Source organism: Papio anubis, chromosome 16 (assembly GCF_008728515.1).
Source record: "Papio anubis isolate 15944 chromosome 16, Panubis1.0, whole genome shotgun sequence".
Lineage (NCBI taxonomy): Eukaryota > Metazoa > Chordata > Mammalia > Primates > Cercopithecidae > Papio > Papio anubis.
In genome coordinates, this window is record NC_044991.1 from 42,472,748 (window position 1) to 42,494,115 (window position 21,368).

Consider the following 21,368-nt stretch of genomic DNA (forward strand, 5'->3'; position numbering starts at 1 on the left):
ATTGATAAGTAATAAGTGCCATATGTGTGGTAAACCAACTGATAGCAATTACTTAAGCATATCCTGAGAATGAACCATGTGGTGGATGCACCTCCATGCGGTTCGAAGGTCTCAACTAGAATCCAGGAGTGGCAACCTGGAGATTCTTATCTACAGGGAACATCTGAGCCCCCAGCCCATACTGTGGAACTCAGGTTGTACAAGGGATGGAGGCCCTTTGTCTTGGGTTAAGGAAAGGTTGTCGCTGCATGTTTTTTATAAGTGGTTGTGGTCCTCCTGCCCAGGCTCCTGCCACCAGGCTCTCTCTCCTGTATGAAAGCCCCCAGGAAAACCCCATGTCTCTTTCAGTGATTCTGGGGCTCTTCCTCAGCCTCTCGAACCTGGTGTCATCCCCACTAAAGGTGGGAGGGGTTCAGCACAACAGCACATCATGGAATCATCCACCGCTGCCTGCCCGATGGTGCTCCCTTTCTCACTCCTTGCCCAGCCATTTTCACTTTTTTATTTGTCTTTGAAGCCCTCTTAGGGACAAATGCACAATTCCCATGTTTCCGGAGAGTGCCTCACATTCACATTTCACCACAGACAGAATGTCCCTGCTAGCAAATCCAGTTACCACATTTTCATCTTTATGATTCAGAGCAGATTGTTAGACCACATAATGATAGGAGGTGAAGCTGTATTATTGAGTCATTAGGATTGGGGAATGATGTTCTTAAACAAAGCAACTGATTTAGGAAGTAAATGAAGTTTTCACACATTGGAAGGAGTAACTTGGAAGAATTCCCTTCTTTAATTAAAGGTGGAAGAACTGCTACAGCTTAATAGCCGTTACGTGAGGCTCAGAAATGACAACAGGCTCAGGCTCTGGAAAACAGCTTTTGACATAGGTTATGGATGTGGTGGGAATCATTTGGTGAGGTAGAGTTTCTCTAGGGGAAAGGTGAGTGTTGCTTTGCCCCAGCTCATTACCCAAGTGTGGCCTTAAGAGATGGTCTAGAAAATGACCGAACTACAACAGGAGATTTGGAAGCCCCAGCTACTCTCCCACCAGGCAGTAACAAAGCTGAATATCTTGGGTGAATTACTGCAGCTGGCCTTTTCCCTGGTTCTAAGTGTTCTCCAAACAATTTTAAACTTTCAAGCACATTTCACTGAATTAGGGCAGTGCATACCCTACCATGGCCATGATTATGATACTGATAATAACAGCCATCACTGGCTGAAGGCCAGGCCGGTGCTAGGCCAGTACACATGCTATTTCTGTTCTTTACTGTCAGTAGGAAACGTTCATCCTTCGCTCCTTGTCTAGAGGAGGGACCACATCTACTTCTGTGCCTTTCTACACCTCTCCTCACTTACAGTAAGCCTGGGAGAAGGAAACAGTCCTATCTTGTGTCTCTCTCAGACCCACCTGCCTACAGAGAAGGCGTGTTCCTGGTCTGCTCGTCCTATAACAAGCTGACCAGGGCAGCCTTGGTCTAGGAAGCTGAGGACTCCTGCACTTGCCTGTGAGGGAACAGTGATTAAAGCTTTCCCATTTACAGCTGAAATCCAGGATTAGGAAGTCTGTTTGGGGGCAGGGCAGCCAGATGCTCTGGCCTAACCACATTAGTAATCAAGCTAATGCTTTGATTTCCACCTTTCTTTCAGCTTTGTCTTCTCGATTGGTTCTAAATTCCCAGAAAGGTGAAAAAGCAGCATTATTACTTAGCACCGGAAGCCCCAGCACTCACAGGGATACTGTGCAGTCCTGCACGTGAGCAGCTCAAGAGTTCAAGTGAGACCTGCTGCTAGGAGATAAATAAGCTGACAGCGCCCAGCAGCCACACTTTTGAGGACCCCCGTGGCACCGTGTTCCTGCTGAGGCCGGCCACTTTCTCCCCAAAACTACTTGTAGCCAGTGACTGAGCATGGGAAAGCGAGACCCTAGAGCCCAGCTATTCCCGTTCAGTGCAGGACTCCTCTGGACTTCCAGACTGCACTGCAGACTGAGGCACTTCCTAGCTAAGCCTCCTTCTTTTCTTCTCCCCTTTCAGCTGCTCCTGCTCCATCGCCCATTTCTCTCACCTTTATCCTGCACTTCTGCTTCCATCTTGGCATCTTCTTCCCTCAAGACCCAACCCAACACCATCAGTATTATTACACTCTTCATTTCTCAGTGGAGGAGGTGGGGCTCAAGGCAAGAAGGACAAGGCGTAAATATGCCCCCTTTAAAAAATTTGTACTACTCTATCGCTTCTCTGCCTTTGGGCTAATATCAAGTGTAAAAGTTTGTACTACCCTTAGGTTTGAGGTTCACATGAAAAGAACACCTCATCAACATTTTAAAAGAAAATTTGAATGAACTATATGTTGTACCAGTGTGTAAAAGAGAGACAGTGTCCTTTCTTCATAAAACTGAGTCCATTGGGACCTGCCCATTCAATGCAAAAATGCAAAGGTATGTAGGATCCTAGAAAATGAAAGAGAATGCTAAAGACAGGAACCATTTCCAGCATCCGTTGTTGAAGTCTGAATCTGGAAAGACTCAGAATGTATTTATCAGAAAAACACTTTTCCCAATAAGCCAATAGTTGCAAAGCTGGTCATCACATGCAAATCTTGACCTTCACTTTTACACAATTTTGGAACATGTAACTGGTAAGCACTACTTACATTTTTTTGCTTTGCAGACATGGAAAATACATCACACTGACAAAATGGACTTTTAAAATTTGGGTTTTACCTTAACAAAATAAACTTGAATCTGATTCTTCATCTTCAAACATATTAGAAAGGGATGAAATAATTTCTCTGTGATATTTTAACCCTTAGGAATATCTGAACATGAGTGTGTTTATACACATAATTTAAAAATTAAATATAATTTTCTTTTCATGGTATAATTTTCTAAAGGAAGGAGGGACAGGACTTACCCTCACTAGAGTCTTTCGAACATTCTGGCTTCTTTGCTTTGCTCTTCTTGTGGGGTGGAGAGAGGCCTTTTGGCTCTAACCCCTCTGGAATCACAAAGATTTAATATTCTCATTTAAATATTTACCAGTAGGGTTCAAAATTATGTTGAAATTTAAAAATGTTTTCTTCTTAGTAAACCTACACACACGCTGAATCTTAATTGCAGATTCATCTGTCATCATGGCTGAGCGAAATTCTGGCAAGGACTTGTGGTTCTCCAATCTACATAGACTTAAACTTAAGGCTTAAGCTAAAACATTTTTGTAGATAGCATTAGTGATTCACACAAATGTAAAATCTTACACATGTGCTTTCATAAATTTAGAAATTCTCCATAAGGGAACCCTGTTAACTTTTTTTTCCTCCAAGAGTGTTTGATTTCAATCTTCATAGATTAGTTGACAATTGTCATGGTGCAATTTCATCTTACTCAGTCCTGAAAGCAGGGCTAGAGGAATGGAGAAAGGAATGGGGCTAGAAATTACCCTGCTTCTATTTAACAAACTGTTTTTTAGTAATCCAGATTCTAAACAACTTCTGTATTTCCCACTTAAATTACTGTGCTTCCTATTTTCCTCAATGCCTCTCTAAGTCTATCCATGGGGGCAAATAAATTAAGTTCTGAAGACAGTGTCAGGAAAATATCTCCGAGTTTATTCATTTGGATATAGCACACTTCATTAGGTGTGAATTTATGTATCTAGCCCTGATCTTCTTTCTGAGCTCATGACTTATGTCTTCAACAGCCTACAGGGCATCTTGTTTGGGATTTGGGACTGGATATCTGTTTGCCTCTCTAGATCCACTCTCCATCCTTCACCACCCCTACTGTGCTGTGGGAGGCTGAATTTTCTGGATTGCATCAATGAACTCCCTGGTTCTCCGGCTTCCTATTAGATGTAGCCAATGGGGAGCTCAGGGCATCTACTTTCTAGGCACCTGGTGGTTTTCATGAGCTGGTTGTATCCCTCAATCTAAGGTTACAGACCCTAGAGTTGGCATTCTCCACGTGGCCCTCTAAGTCTCTTGGCTCCCGTAGCCACCTCCTTCCCATTGTCCCTTTGGGGCTGGTACTTAACTATGCCCCACACTTCAGAGCACTAATAATTTCCTTTCCTGCACTCAACTCCCATCAGGCCCTTTCAATTTTTTTGTAAAGGACCTCATCAGGCATTTCAAATTTAAAGTCAGATATAATCATATACTTGCTGTTTATAAGCCTGTTCTTTCCACAGTATTACACATCTCAAGGAATGGTATCACTATCTACCCAGGAATTTAAACCCCAAACTGAGATGTCATTCTCAATATTTTTCTTCATTTACTTTTCCGGTTGAAGCAATCGCAAATCCTATCATAGCCCTCTCTGCTCCATTCTAAAATAGATTTCATATTCATCAACGTGCTCAACATTTGGAATCACCACAGTAGCCCACACCAGCATCTCATAACCCCCTAGCCTTCTAATCTCCCCGCTTCTATTCTTTGTTGTCTACGCTCTATCCTCGACACAGCAGCTAGTGTGAGCTTTTGAAACATAAACCAGATCACATTGCTCGCCTGTTTAAAAACCATTGCTTAGAATAAGATCCAAATCCAATTCCAGGCCTGGCACAGCACGTCACTTGGGCCCTGCTTACCACACTAGCCTCACTTCCCACTTGTGTTTGGCTCTAGCTTTGTCAGTTTCCTTTCCCTTTGTGTTCCTCAATCACTGCTAGGCTGGTTCCTGCCTCAGGACCTTTGCACCTGCTGTTCTCACCCCCACTCCTCCAACACACATATTCATAGGTCTGCTCCCTTCTTGTGCTTTGAATCTCAGTTCAAATTCAGCTCCCTACAAGGCCTTCCCTGACTGCTTAATCTAAAGGCTCACAAAGGAAATCTCTCTCAAACGCATCACTTGTATCTGAAATTATCTCGCTCTCTGGTGTATCCCTTTACCGTATGTCTCCTTCCTCATCTCATCCCCAAGAATGTAAATTCCATGAGAAAAGGGCACTTGTCTTTCCTAATCCCTCTCGTATCCCTGGTGCCTAGCAGTGCCTTGAGAATTTCATTTCAAATTCGATTTTATTTTCACTTCCCCAGGCCTTTCTTTAAGGCCAAGATATAATGGGGACCCTGCCTAATTCTCTCTTAGCAGCTGTCGCCTTCATGCCAGGATTCTAAAATTACATTACAGAGCTATGGCGACTCATTTCTCATTTCCCATTTATTAAAAAAGGAACAGAACAAAAAAAAACCCCACATTTGATAGATGTGCTATTAAAAACTTTGGCATTATAAACTGCAAAGCTTTGGGCACTAGGCTAGGTTTTCTGTGGTTGCAAGTCAGTCACATCTAAGGTTATTACCACAGCCAGGGTGAAAAAATTTGCCAATGACTACATTAGCAACTCCCCCAAACTTCTGTCACCAGGTGCAAGATGGATGTTGACCCTTGGAATGGGTTCAGCAAAAACAGAAATGAGATGCTTGGAGCAGCTCACCGAGTGCAAATACTAGGCTCAAAAGGATTCATACAATGGGCAAAGAGACATTTGCAACCTCACTGGGAGAAAAATCTAACCCTTCTATGTCACTGCAATGTGTCGTCTGCAACTGGGAGCAAGAAGAGAGTTTCCAGTGCTGGAAATTCAACTCCAAACCAGCATTTCTCCAATCACTTTTTGCATTTTTGTGAGTTACATTTCTAGGTCTTCATTTCCCACCAGAATAGGAATTCCTGGGCAGTGGGTACTATTTAAAAAGACATCCATGTGCTACATTTTGAAATATCTAAGCACCCCCCCAAAGTACTAATATTTTATTTTTGAAAAAGTTGTAGAGCACTCCTTGGGTCACTGGGCATGCATACATGTTGAATATGAACATGAAACATGTTATATGAAACAGTATTGTATCATCTCATGACACCATGGGTAAAGTGTTCTGGGGCATGCAAATGAAAGTCACAGATACATAAGGCCTCTGTGTCCAGGTTTCTACTTGTGGCTTGGGAGGAACAACTTTCCCTCTTGGCCTGGGGGAGTGAAGAAGAGAGTTGCTTCTGCTTGTCTTCAAAAGCACCCCCATGCTTCTCCTTGACAATGTATCATGTTTTTTAGCTTGCCCTATGTCTGGCAGAGGGTAGAAACCTGGAGATTTGCCAGGAGCATGGCTTTGTCCCCTGAGGGACTGAACTGTGCATCCAGCTGTGATGTGGTTGAGTTTCCATAGGTGGTTGATAATTTTCCGTCCCTGCTGACTCAGACTGGGGCTAATTTCAACAGTGCAGTCATGGAAATGAAAGGACATGGGAAGACATTTGCCATTAAGGAATTAAGGATTAAGGAAGATGATTAAAGGACTTACACGGAATTCTTGGCATTTAAGCCAGTCTGCTTCTTCTACCTCCCATGGGAGTAGAACCTCCCCTTGCAGATGACCATGTCTGATACCATCTGAAATGCTCCTGCCTCTACTTACTATAAAAGTCTGGAGACAGGAGCAAGAAAGTAAAGGACATGAACTTTGGGGTCAGGCAAACTCAGATTCAAATTTTGGTTCTGCTATTTAAGCAAGGAACTAATCCCTTTTAAGCCTCAATAATAACAGTTCCTGCCTTGTAGAACTGCTGTGTGTATTAAATGAGTTCATGCATGTCACGTTATTGGCACAAAGTACATGCCCAATTAAACTCTGGCTCAGCAGAGCTGTGCTGTGGCTGACTTGAGCCAGCTCACACCAGCTAATTGTACCATCTCTCCCTAGCTCTCCTATTCATTGACCTCATGCTTTGGAAGCTTGAAAAAGATCATGGTATTTGTGTTTATACCATAGAAATCTGCAAACTCTTCACACTGGGGCTCTTCTTACCCAGAGAGTTCATTTACAAGCACCCCAGTGGGTTTAGGTATTCAAGTTGTTATTCACTATCATTCACTAGCATGTCTTGGCCAGTTGATTCACTCAAGTAGCCCTTCATTAGTGTCAGTTGCATTTGTAAAAATCCCTCCAGCTTTTCTATTTGAATGAGAAGGAGAATTGACGCAGGGCAGGGGAAAGACAGCAGTTAAAGGCCTTGGGAGACTGGTTCAGACTCATCTTCGAGACTGACATGCTTAAGTGTGAGATCTGAGTGAAGCCATCATGCACACCAATGTCTGGTGAGGCCAGCTGGAACCATTCAGCACAAAAATTCTCCATGATTTCAGCACTCAGGTATCAGGAAATTGGGAGTAGCTCCCAAGCCCATTCTGCCCGAGTGGCTTAGCATCCTTGGGCCATTGAATATGACTTGAACAGCTGCATGTAGCTGCTGGAGACCAAACTCCCAGGAAACCTGGTAGAACTAAAATCAGAAATGATGATCCAATTAATGCCGCCAAACCTCAAACGCTGACTCCAAACTTGTGGACTCTCCATTAGCATTAATAACGATTTCCTTAAAATCATTCAGTGGTTTGGATAGCTATCTAAATCTCATTGAGAAGTCAACTCTCTCTGTTTAGAAATGTGTACTTATAGCACTTAGGCAAATGATCCATGGCAAGACAAGGCCCTTATACTGGGTGCTTGAAAGGGCAGTATCCCTCGTAGCTAAAAGATACTCCAAGGACATTTCATGTGAGCAAGATAAATGAGAACGGCAAGATTAAATTCATGAAAGTTAATTCAAGACAGAGTGACAATTTAAAGTATTTTTTAAACATATGGCTCTTTTTTACAATAAGACATTCTACATGGGTATAGGAATTGAAATTTTAATTTAAATTTTACCTTGAGCTCTATGTTTTATAAAAAGTAAGCCAACTCCTTGTCTTAGGTCATATTCTCTCAGAAGCAAACATAGAAGGGTTTGAGTTTTAAGCAGTTAATTTGAGAGATGATTTTAGCAAGTGTCACAAGAGGAATAGGGAAGAAAGACAGGAAAAGGAAAGTAGACAATACTGGGTGTGTTCATGAGTACATTCCACTGTGGGCAACCAAGACTCAGTTCTACTGGGGACCTCTGAACAATATTGTCCAATACTGTAGCCACTAGCCACATATGGCCAACAAGTAGTTGAAATGTGGCTAGTTTGAATTCAGATGTGTATGTAAAACACATACCAATTTCAAAGTCTTAGTATGAAAAAAAAAGAATGTAAAATATCTGACTATTTTTATATTGATTATACATTGAAATGATAATATTTTGGATTATTGTGTTATACAAAATATTGTTAAAGTTAGTTTTACGTTCTTCCTTTCACTTTGTTCAAAATTATACATGAGGCTCACATTTGAGGCTCACATTATGTTTCTACTAGACAGCATTGGAACAGAACATGCGTCAGATGTGGGTATTAATCAACCAACTCTTATCTATTATTGGTTGAGGGCTGCTCCAGAGAAATTAACTCTCTTGTGCTTTGAGTTTGCTGCCAGGACGAGAGCAAAGCACTCAGCAGACAGTCATAAGGACTTTCCTTGGAAAGCTGTTGGTGCTGTAAAATAAAGCAAGCACCAAGGAGGCATAAGTAGGGCACCAACAGCCACTGCTACAGTTCCTCTTCTACCTCCTTTATTCCTACTCCTGACTTTCAGATTCTGCTTCTACTTCTCATACCTTCTGAACCCATTGCATTTGGAAGTCCAAGGGAACTTTAGGAATCAGACATGTTTGGACTGGAGAAGAGTAGATAGAAGCTATAATCCTTGTTCCAATGAAATTTTATGAAGAAAAGAAACTGGTGTTATTTCCTCTTGAAGATATTGGGCAGTCCGGGGAGGGAGAGAGATATAACTTAACATAGAGAAGGACCACCCCAATCAAACCTCATGTAGTGAGATCAAATGCATCAGAATTTAAAGAGCTCCCTGCTGATGGAGCTGCCCAGACTGAGCCTGTCAGTGATTTGTAGGGAATTCTGGCATCAAATGAGAAGTAACACAAAATTAGGGCCTTTGAGATACCTCTTTCACAGTCAGAACACTGTGACTGCCAAAATGAGGAACAAGGAGCTTTTAATCATAGAATTAAGCTCTATATCCTTCTAATATCTGTTAGAATGAGAAAGAAAAAAGCAATAATTTACTGAATCTTTACTATGGTCCAAGCACTGTATGAAACTTTAGGTATGTTATCTGATTTAATCCCCCAAACAAAACTATACGGTAAGAATTATTGCCCCCAGAATTGTAAACTGAGGCTTATAGAAAATGACACTTGCCTAAGGTCAATAATTGATAGAGCTAGAATTGAATTCAGGTCTATTGATTCATGCATTCATTATCAAAGACACATTGAATGGCTACCTTAGGCTATAACCTGTGCATTTAACCACTAGATTTTCCTCATAACAAATGGGCTTTGTTGAGGGGTTGGCATGCATCTTAATTCTGATAATGAGAACAAAATATAATATGTGGAAAGTGTATTTTCTAAAGATGGCCACAGCAATATTTTAGGTCTTACATGCTCTATAGAACCACTCCCCACAACAGATTGAGTCCATTTTCATTTCCTCTTGAATTTTGGCAGACTCATGACTATTCCAAAGAATTAGAATTACATGGAGTGATGCAATGGAATGTCTAAGCCTGAGAATACAGTGTCTCCCTTTTTCCAGGAGAAACTCATTTTGGAAGCTGGCTGCCATGCTTTGAGGAAGCCCAGGCCACATAAAGTGGTCATGAACAAGTGTTTTAGGAAGTTGTCCCAGCTAATATTTTAGCTGACAGTTGAGATCAATCACTAGCCAGACAAGTGAGTGAACCTTCAGATGGTCCCAGCTCCCAGCTGTTGAATCTTCCTGCTGAGCCCTACACCTTGTGAACAGAATGATTAAGTTATCTCTGCTGTGCTCATGAGCATAAGAAGTGGTTGTTTTCAGCTCACTCTAAGTTTTGGGGGCGATTTGTTATATAACTCTATTAAGTACAACATCATGTTCCATTTTTACCTTGGCTGTCAGGAAACTCAAGGTCAAATTTATTCCTTAAATACAGTAACTGCATTAACCTTAAGTGTTAGCACAACTACTTTTTAATTTTATAACACTGAGCATATATTTCTATTTTATTAATCTTATTTTGTCTTTCTTTGAAAAAATATGAAGTGTACATAAACAACAAAATGACCCCTACTTACCCCCTAATAATAAAAGAATGAATTTAATACCTGAATCTTCTTTCATTTCGACATCCTCTTCTTCTTCATTATTATCGTCTGTTAAAAAATAGGAAAAAATAAAGAAATATTCATATGAAAGTGGGAAACACAAGAATGTTCTAGATGGATTAATTAAAACTTTCAAAGAAAAGGATAACAGATCAGTAGAAAAGAGACTGTTAAAGCATGCATTTCTCTTGTCTTATTATCATGCTGAGTTAAGAAGACAGTATACACATTAATGCACAATTTAAAACCTAGAGTTTACATTTCCTTTTTAAAATTGTTATATTTATAACAAACTATATATGCAATCATTTGTTTTACTTATACAAATTATATATGGTCACTTCAGTCATTTCAATTGCTCACAATTAAAAATCACAGACTTTAAATGCCACATACTCTACCTTTGTTAAAGGTCTGCATGCTCACTTCAAGTATCTGAGAAGTATGGACATCATTATTTGGTCATAGACCGACATGTGTCAAATCCCTGCACCGCACTATGAAAAGTGCTGCTTTGCTGCATTTGGAAATCCCGACCTTCACTCATGTGCTTTCAAGTGTCCCACCAGTTGCACCATTCCTATTTAGCTCCCCTTATCTCCCAATATAACCCCTTTTAACTGGAAAAGGTCATGTGATTCCTCTGCACTACAGATGACATGCTTGCTCTTTTGAACTTCTGAAACACTGTCATCTCTCTCCTTATGCTCCCTACCTCCAGTGGCATGTTCTGAATATCTGTGTCCCCAATAATTCATATGCTTAATCTTAACCTCCAAGGTGATGGTGATTAGAAGGTGAGGCCTTTGGAAGGTGATTAGATCATAAGGAAAGAACCTTTGTGGATGGGATTAATGTCTTTATAAAAGAGACCTAAGAGAGACCTCTCACCCCTCCCTCCATGTGCGGACACAGGGAGAAGACGCCTCTCTACGGGGAAGAGGGTCCTCACCAGACACCGAATCTGCCAGCACCTTGATCTTGGACTTCCAGCCTCCAGAACTGTCAGAAATAAATTTCTGTTGTTTATAAGCCACTGAGTCTATGATATTTTGTTACAGCAGCCCAAATGGACTAAAATATCAGCTAGCGCCAAATCTTCTCCTGTTTCTATGTTTGGTCCTCTCTCCTCACATTATTGCAGTACAAATTCAGACTCCCAGTGCCATTTGCCTTAGCTATTTTAGCAGTTTCCTAACTGCTCCTCTCTTTTTCCCTCTCCTGGATCTCACTCCTTTTACACGTGACTGCCAAATCAATCTTAAAATACAGCTCTGATCTGGTTCACAACGGTTCAGTGACTGCCCTCTGCCTAATGAGAAAAGTCTAGACTCTTCCTGTAACGCTCAAGGCCAATGATACCTGGTTCCAAACACTTTTCTCAGTTTCACCTCCTCTGTTACACGCATGCTACCACCTACATAGATGGCAACACTTAACTCTTCTCTGTTCTCTCAAGGTCCCCCTCAGCTTCCTCTACCTGCCTTGATCCTGCTAGCAATGCCCTTCTCCCTCTCTATTCACCTTCACCCTTCAAGCGCAAGCTTAGGTGCCACAGCGTCTGATTTCCCCAAGTTTGAATGAATCATGTGCTCTTTGATGTACCTTATTTTTACTGCCTTCTTGGTATGGACTTTAAATACACATGGGCTTAGGTTTGCATCCTGGCTCCTCCACCCATCCATCCCCTGGGCATGTGGTCTTGCAGAAGTTACCTGAATCTTCCTGAGCTTCAGGTTCATCAGCTATGTAGTGGGATAATAATAATTATACCTACTACATAGAGCTTTCCTAAGGATTAAATGAGATCATGCCATGTAAAGTACTAGGACAATTACTGAAACATTGTTAAGTGCTAAATGTTATCTGTTATTATAATAAAATCACACAGTCTACATGTTAATTTATCTCTCTTTCAAATATCCATCTCCAGATCATAAATTCTGCAAAGATGGAGACCAGGTCTTGTGTTCCTGTATATTCCCTGGCACTTAATGCCATTCATTTTATATACCATAATCAATAAAGAAATGTCCACTGAATTAAATTTATATTATTTTCTATGTGTTTTATACATATTAGTTATATCATCCTTTGTAAATAATGGGAAGTCAGTGAAGATTTGCAACTTGCTCCGACATATGTGCTTTGTAATTTAGTCATCCCAGCCAAATTTACTTGGTATGGCCCTCTTCTAAGAATTGATTATCAATGATGATTAGAGATTTATTAGTCAGTGGAAAGAGAAAATGCTTTTCATTTGAGGTTTTAGAAAGGCAATTCTTGATAACTATAGTTAACTTTTAAAGAAGTAATTTTTTTTACCATGGAAATATTTTAGAAACATTGGTGATTTTCTACATGATTTTAAAAATTCATTCTATGAATGCAGTTTTGGAAGGAAGAATACCAGTTTCTTAGAAATACAGTTTTCTAACCAAATGATTACCAAAATGTTACAAAGTAAACTTCGTAGATTCCTCTCTGAACTTAATATCTTTAAATATAATTTTATTTTACAGAGCCATCTAAAATCTGTACAACCACAGGCTCTTCAGAATCTGAGAGAGAGAGATAAAAAAGAGTCTCTACAGTTTCTGGGGGAAAATAAAGGAAGAGTCAAAGATCCCTTTGCTTGTCACTTAAGTTTCCATTATTCACCTGGCAAACACTCATTGGTTAGCCTATTGTGTATAAGGCTTTATGTTTGGGGCTGTAGAAAACTCCAAGATGAATAGAAACTTAAGCATTTTTTTTTAAAATAATCTTATCAGTAGTAAAGAAACTAAGACATGCAAATACATTCCAACATATGGTAGTCAGTGCTACTAAAAAGGTGCCAGAGGAAGGATTGATGCTTCTAGTTAAGCTACTTGGAAGTCTTCCTTTACGTAGAACATGACATTGAAGCGAATATTTGAACTATATAGACTGTCCCGATAACGTCATCCCAGAATGACTCCTGTGTGTGGAAGGATCAGGCTTGGGGTTATTATTCATTCATTTGCTTCACTCATGCACTGATTTAGTCATACAGTGGTTAAGTGTCTGTTCAGAGTCTGGACTCAGACTGGGTCAGTTTACTTCCAGGACAAAAAACATATAACTATGCAAATCTTGGGTAAGAAGAATACCAGAATACCCTGAAATATAAGGGACCTTCCCCTCACTACCATCTCTCAATCCCTTGTCTCTCCCAAAGCACAGGGTGAAGATTTTCTCCACAGTTTCCTTATCTATCTACAAACAGTAGCCCCCAAAAAGGAACACAATTGCCTTCCATCCTCTCCCTGAAATTTCATTATCTATTGCAGAAAAGAAAGCTGAGAATGTAACCACATCTGGACAGATGTTTTTTTACAAGATAATGCCTGCCTCTTGGGCTCATTCAAATTCCAAAGAGAATAATTTACAAGTTAATTTCTGTCTCCTGGGTCCATTCATTCTCCCTAATAATCATTTATTGCTCTTCAAAAAATTGTCTACTTTCCCCATCTATCCACTCCCCTACGAAGAAGAATATATAAGCTTCTGTGCCCAATTTAGCTAGTGGATAATCATTCTCATGTGATTTCCCCATGCTTGTGCATGTTAAAATAATTTTGTATGCCTTTTCTGCTATTAACCTGCCTTTTGTCAGTTTATTTTTAGTGAACTTTCAGAGGGCAAAGGGGAAGTTATCTTTTGGCCCCAAAATAACATAAAAACCTATATGTCAGTTTCTTCATCTGAAAAATAGGGATAATAAAATTATCAACTTCTTAGGGTTAGGATTATATGTCAAGTGCTCACATAGAATGAACATTCAATAAATACTGATTATTGCTATTATTGAGACCACCTTTGCAAAAATTGTGACGAGAGAAATCTGACATAGAAAAAGTATGACAATGAAAGAAATCTAACACAGCAGACTCCATCTTGCTTCTACCCTCACAAGCTGTTCTTGTTCGTTTCTGGGTATAGCCCAAGCTAACTTTGGAAGGAATTTAGTATATAGTTTAACCTAAAAGCAAGAATGATAATAACCCTTCTCAAAACTATCCCTTCCTTGTTTGGGGACTGAAGCTGCCTTTGTAAAACTAATGAAAGACCCCAAGGTCATGATTATGAGAGAAGCCTGAATTCTACTAAGATGTAGGCAGAGTTAAACAATAACCAGCCATTGTTCCAGAGGTCCCAAGATATGTAACCTCTACAATTGCTCTAATAGATAACATCACTATTCTAGAACCTAAGGTTGGCCTTTTGAGATGTTTTTCAGATTTTTGCATTCTGGCAACTGACTGACTCCACCGGGACCTTTGACTCGTGACTCAACTGGTCCTGAGGACCCAGAGGCTCAGTGCATGAGGACAGTTTTCTACACTCCTATGATTTCATTCCCAACCAATCAGCAGCACCCATTCCCTAGACCCCTGCCTGTTAAATTGTCCAAAAAACTCCTAGCCTCCAAGCTTTTGGGAGACTGATTTGAGTAATAAACTTCTGTCCTCTGCTTGGCTAGCCCTGCTTTAATTAAACTCTTTCTCTACTGCAATACTGCTGTCTCACTAAATTAGTTTTATCTGTGCAGTGGGCAAGAAGAACCCACTGAGTGATTACCTTATGATGTCATTCTTATAACTATTTTTGCTACTTAAATAACCATCTCTTGAGCTCTACCTTGTGCAGCCATTATGAAGATACAGGTCAACAATCTTTTCCCTCAAGGAGCTCACAAAGTGGATGATATAGAAAAGCAAAACTACAGAAGAAGGTAACAGATTATCTGATGTAGTTACACGGAAGTTGTATTGGGAAATATACAAGAGCCAGCTAAGTCAGAGGGAAGTTCTATGAAGGCACTCCAGAAGAGGCTAGGCTTCAGCTGAGTCTTAAAGGGTGAGTTAAAGTTATGTAGCGAAAAAGAAAGGCTACAGTAGATGCCCAGATGTGGATGTACTGCCTATACCTCCTTGTTCCTTGACAACTCAGTGTGTGGCAGTCTGCCTTTGAGCCACCAGCTCTTGGGTCTCTTTGCCTGGGGACTCTCTCTGCTTGCTGAATCCCATTCAAGTAATACCAGAGAATTAACACCCTTTAGGGTTGAGCCTTTCTCAAATGATGGACAATTTGCCTATAAGAACCCCAGCACCCTTGCCTTCCAAGTGGCCTAATTCAAAGCATGTTCCTTGCTTTCCAAGTGGCCTAATTCAAAGCATGTTCTGTACTATCTCCCTGAGTCTCCCCAGTCCTACTGGGATTGAGCCCCAGTTGTCCCATGGTAACTGGCTTACGGCTTCACCTCATTGCCTTCTGCTCTTGCTTGTCTCACTTCCCCACTTCCCTACTGGTGTTTCCTGGGATCATCTTCCCGCCACACCCCCACTACCCCAAAATACTTCTACTTCAGTCCTTGTTTCAGGATCAGCTTCTTGGGGAACTCAAACAAAGACAAGGTAATCACACTCGAGCAGAGGGAAAAACATCTGTGAAAACATGTGGATGTGAACCATCAAGATGTTTTTAAGGAGATAAAACTAGCTATGAATGACCAAAGGAAGAGTTATCTGAGAAATTGCAATTAACCCGATCTGTTCTGGCTAGATAATACAGGCCTTCCATACCAGGAGTGACAATTAATTTTATGTGTCAAAGTGACTGGTCCAGAGTGCTCAAACATTTGGTCAAACATTATTCTGAGTGTGTCTGTGAGTGTTTCTGAATGAGATTAAAATTTGAATGGGTACTGAGCAGATTGCCCTCCCTGATGTGAGTGAGCCTCATCCAATCAGTTGAAGGTCTGACTGGAACACAAAGGCTGACCCCTGGAGAGTAAGAGGGAACTCCTCCTGCCTCATTGCCTTTCTAGCAGTTGGACATTGAGGGTTTTTTTTCCTGCCTTCAGATTCAAACTGAAACATTAATTCTTCTTGTGTTGAAGCCTGCCAGCATTCAGACTACAACCACATGGTTGGTTTCACTGGTTCTCAGATCTTTGGACTCAGACTGAAACTATGCCATGAGCCCTCCTGGGTCTCACACTTGCCAACTGCAGATCTTGGGATTTATCCACCATCATAATCATATGGGTCATTCGCTATGATAAACCTCTTTCCATGTATTTTAATATATGTTCATTTTCTCTGCAAAAACCTGACAAATATACAAGGTTGAAGCATTCAAACTTTAGAGTACAGAGTGATTAAACAACTTTAAGCAGAGGAGTGACACACCATCTTTTGAAAGATAACATTTAATGAGAGAAATTTACTGAAAATTATAAAGCACATGTCTTAATATTTTGGAATTATTTGTATTAAAATCAAGCATAGAGTCCTTTTGCTCTACAAAGCACCTAATGTGCCATTACATATTAATGAAATCCACTTTAGTTCAACATTATTCTCTATAATGTGCTTGCTTGAGTCATATTTGTGCAACAAATTGCTAGCAAGAACTTGTCTAACAAAACCGGAACAACAACAAAAAAATATTTTAAAAAGATGATAGCCTATGGAAGTAGGGAGTCATGCCACTCAAAGTTTGAAAGTAGTTAGGAGACTGATGAAGCATGGGCACAGAGTTGCAGCCCTTTTAAACAGTTCTCCAAGCATCACACTTCTTTGTTAGAGGACAAAAATGAAATAAAAGGTTTCTACCAAAGTGATAGGAATACTATTTCAAAATAGAGAGCATTCCATCCGAAGGCATTGTTCTGTGTGTTCAGGAATGCCAGTTCCAGAAAATCCCCTTTCCTTCCCAGGCACACACCATACAGAGGCTAACGCTCCATTTCATCTTATGGGACCTCTTTGATGTTAATTTCATAACAGGTGCTGTTTTTATTCACTGCATCACCCTGTGTCAGATTACCCCGTTGCATTCTACACAAACACATGGATATGACCGAAGTTTTTATTTTGATCACAATATATATGTGAAAACCAACTAGTTTCTCATGAATAACCAGTTTTGGGTAAAAACTAGCTTTATATACTTCAGAATCCCCTTCATAAGGAAATGTCTAACCTACTTTGAGCTCTATAACACTGATTTCACTTTCTTTTATTGGAGACAGAGTTAATGTGAATGATTTTTGTCTTAATCATTATACCTGTCTTCCAAGCAGGTAACTGTCATTTCCCAACAGCAAATAGTCCACACTTCTTTGGAAAATGAAGTATACTATGGGTTTTGGAATGACTTCAGGTTTGTCTTACTCCATTACCTAGAGTCACCGTAATTAATACAGTCTTTTGGGGAAGTGAAATAAACAAAAACAAACAAAGAAAACGCCATAGAACGTTATTTAAGGTAGTTGTCAAAGTGTACTCTCTGGACCAGCAGCACCACTATCATCTGGACACTTGTTAGAAATGCAAATTCTCAGGTCCCACTCAAGATCTACTGCATCCAAAGCTCCGGGGAAAGGACCCTCCTGGTGATACTCATGCACATTGAAGTTTGAGAGCCACTCATCCAAAGCACCAGTATTGGTGAGTTGAAGAAGAATCTTTCAAAAAAGTAGGTGTCCATTTTTTTTTTTTTTTTGATATTTCAACTGAACTAACTTGTGATGTCTCACTAACACTAATGTGGTAAGAGGTGCCCAAGCCACATGGTTGCTGGGTTTGAGGAACAGTTATGCTTTTCATAAGATATTGTATGCTTTCTTATGTGCTTGAAGTCACTCAGCTACTATGCAGCTGAGTGGCAAGATTATCATGGTCCATGGCCAGGATTCCTAGATTGACTAGGAGACGTGAGCAAGAATGGGGACTAGACTCAAGGAGGTCTGCGCGTGGCATGAGAAAAGGAGGGTGTTATGAAGGGGAATGTTACCCTTATGAGCTATTAAGGCATCCTCTCCATTCCCAAGGGAAAAAAATGGACAGACACCTGAAATAGATCATAAAATTCCCTTGTCAAATTTTCAGGAACATTCATACATATGGGCAGGTCTGTCAAGGAGAACAATTACGATAATCCTGCTGTGGTTTTATTTCACATGCTTCTAAGTTCTCTCCCTTAGAGCTTAATTTCTTACCACAGGCTTCTTGTGCACTCTTCATCTTTTTAATATTTCATTACCAAAAGCTTCTAGGAACAATTTGGATTTGCAGAGAAAAGAAATATTATTAGCAAAAATAAAGCTTTGTTTTGGGCTTCCATGTAGTAGGGAAGAGGTCATTATCCTCATGGCTTCTTGTAGGATTTGACAAAGCAGAAACTTCAGGCAAAGAATGACTGATAAGGGAGAGTCCTCCCTGAGTAGGACTCCTGCCATTAAGTTGAATACTTGGACTCACTGAATCTAACAAATTGCTAAATCTGCTTTCTGAAGGTGATTGATAAAGCCAGGAGAAATTTTTAAAAAAAAGGAAATTTTTTTTTCCTTCAACTGATCCTTGGCCAAAATGAGCACTCAAATCTAATTACTTTATAAATCAAACAATAAATAAAAGGCACTGGTTAGAAAACTGCCGGGTGGTGCTGCTTCTGGCTTGCCCAACTGGGCACATGATAGCATCAGTCATTGAGATATGGGATTTAGGAAGAGGAGGATTGAGGAGTGGAGAAACAGATTCTGAATATAATTTTGGATGTGTTCAATTGAAGACACCTGAGAGACTCCCAGCTGGAGACGGACACGTGCAAGCAAGTATACCAGAGAGGGCCGGGCCGGACACAGATGACGGTCAGGAAGACAAGATGGCAGAGCAGTCGCCAGGATAAAGAGTGCCCAGTCCAAGGCGAGAAGGGCTCTAAAGGGTCATGTGGAGTCATGTGATCAAATATGCAATGGTTTCAGTTCCCAGGCTCAAGCCATCAAAAAAGTTCTAATAACCTCAACAAGGATGGTTGCAGTAGGAAGGTAGAGATAGTCACATGATTGCTGTGGATTATGGAATGACCAGCAAGTGAAGGAGACAGACAACTCTTCGAAAGACATATGGCTGACAATAAAAGTCAGGTCCATACATAAAGTGGAATATAGTTTATAGAAATTTTAGTTTCCCCATTGTTTATTTTTGTCTTTATTCTTATTTCTGTGCCTTCTTAAGAATTATTTTATTTATATATTATTCCTCAAAGACTTTTTCCCCCCTGCATTTGCCTCAGTGTTTTCAACTAAAGAACCAAAACCAGTCTACCCAGAATGTTTGACAGGTCTTTCAAAAGCACCCTGCAGGGATCTCTATAAAGATGACTACAACATCCTCCCTCCCTTCTCCAACTAGCATTTAGTTGTGTCTGTTTTACCAGAACTTCCTAATGAGATCAAACTCTGCTTAGTCAAGGCTCATGTTCCCAGGTCTTCATTTGTTCTGCTGTTTATCAGCATTTGCTACACTCACTGCACACTCCCCTCCGTTGGAAGGGACAGATTGCTTTCTGTCTATGCCGGCTGCTTGTTCCTGCATTCAGGTTGCTTGGTTACAGCAACACTTCACTGGATTTTCATTGAAGACAAAATGTGTTTGTAGCTTTTGAGGCCCATCAAGTGGAAATGGTTAGCACCTATTTCCTAAGAAGGCCGTTAACCCATTTATGTTACTTTATAGAGAGCATGTCTTGTAGAATTCTAAACATCAATGTGATCTGCACATTAAAAGTACACAAATGTGCCATATACTTGTAAACATTCATAATTAAAGAAAATACTGAATTCTTTTACTCTAGTTGTTCTCTACATTGAATGTATCATTTGGGGGAAAATGTACAATTCAGACTGGGTAAGAAGTTTTTCTTGTGTTTCTTTTACTTATTCATAGATGGTATTCATATATTAGTTTTCTATTACCTTTGTAACATATTTCTACTAACAACACAAACTTATTATCTTACAATTCTGAAGGTTGGAAGTCCCACATGGGTTGAACTAGACTAAAATCAACATATCATCTAGGCTGCTTTCCTCTCTGGGGGTTCCAGGAAAGAATCTGTTTCCTAGCTTTTCCAGCTTCTAGAGATGCCCACGTTCCTTAGCTCATGGCCCTCTTCCTCCATCTTCAAAGCCAGCAATGGTGCATCTCTCTGAACATTCTTCCATAGTCACAGCTCCTTCTGGCTTCCCTCTTCTGCTTTCCTCTTTCAATTTTAAGAACTCTCATGATGACTTTGACCCCAATCTTATAATCAATCCAAAATAACATTCCTATTTTGTGGTCTGCTAACTGCAACCCTAACTCCACCAGCAATCTTATTTTTCCCTTTGCAATGCCACCTAACATATTCACAGGGTCTGGGGTTTAGACTGTAGACATCTTTGTGGGGGACATTTTTCTGCCTGCTACATTTGGTAAATCAGGAAGCAGATTGCTTTGTATAAAAAGTGTCTGAAACATATTTAAAAATGCCCATCATCTCTGGTCATCAGAGAAATGCAAATCAAAACCACAATGAGATACCATCTCATGCCAGTTAGAATGGCGATCATTAAAATGTCAGGAAACAACAGATGCTGGAGAAGATGTGGAGAAACAGGAACACTTTTACACTGTTGGTGGGAGTATAAATTAGTTCAACCAATGTGGAAGGCAGTGTGGCGATTCCTCAAGGATCTAGAACTAGAAATACCATTTGACCCAGCGATCCCGTTACTGGGTATATACCCAGAGAATTATAAATCATGCTACTATAAAGACATATGCACACGTATGTGTATTGCAGCACTATTCACAATAGCAAAGACTTGGAACCAACCCAAATGTCCATCAACGACAGACTGGATTAAGAAAATGTGGCACATATACACCATGGAATACTATGCAGCCATAAAAAAGGATGAGTTCATGTCCTTTGCAGTGACATGGATGAAGCTGAAAACCATCATTCTCAGCAAAATATCACAAGGACAGAAAATCAAACACCGCATGTTCTCACTCATAAGTGGGAGTTGAACAAGGAGAACACATGGACACAGGGAGGGGAACATCACACACCAGGGCCTGTTGGGGGGTGGGGGTCTAGGGGAGGGATAGCGTTAGGAGAAATACCTAAGGTAAATGATGAGTGCAGCAAGCCAACATGGCACATGTATACCTATGTAACAAACCTGCACATTGTGCACATGTACCCTAGAACTTAAAAGTGTAATAAATAAATAAATAAATAAATGTCTGAAGAGGAGAACTAAAAACAATCTAATTAGAAATAAAATGTTTTTCTGTGAGGTGAAGTCCATAGGCCTAAAATCAAGGTCATTTTTGAGTTTTTGGTTTAACCCCATTCTTTCATTAAAAAGGGTTTCTTCTTTTCTTTCTATTTTTAA

General features: G+C 40.2%; 1 protein-coding gene across 3 annotated transcripts in view; it reads right to left on the reverse strand.

Moving 5' to 3' along the window:
• The window catches only part of MACROD2 (mono-ADP ribosylhydrolase 2), a 2,100,238-nt gene that overhangs the window by 151,210 nt on the left and 1,927,660 nt on the right, over window positions 1–21,368 (reverse strand). For 2 of the 3 annotated variants that reach the window (XM_021921837.2, XM_003905088.5), the window contains exon 10: window positions 10,109–10,156. In XM_021921837.2, coding sequence (XP_021777529.2) covers window positions 10,109–10,156 — 48 coding nt within the window. Of the gene's footprint in view, window positions 1–2,918; window positions 3,003–10,108; window positions 10,157–21,368 lie in introns of all 3 variants that reach the window. The other variant, XM_009216566.4, reaches the window with a different exon arrangement.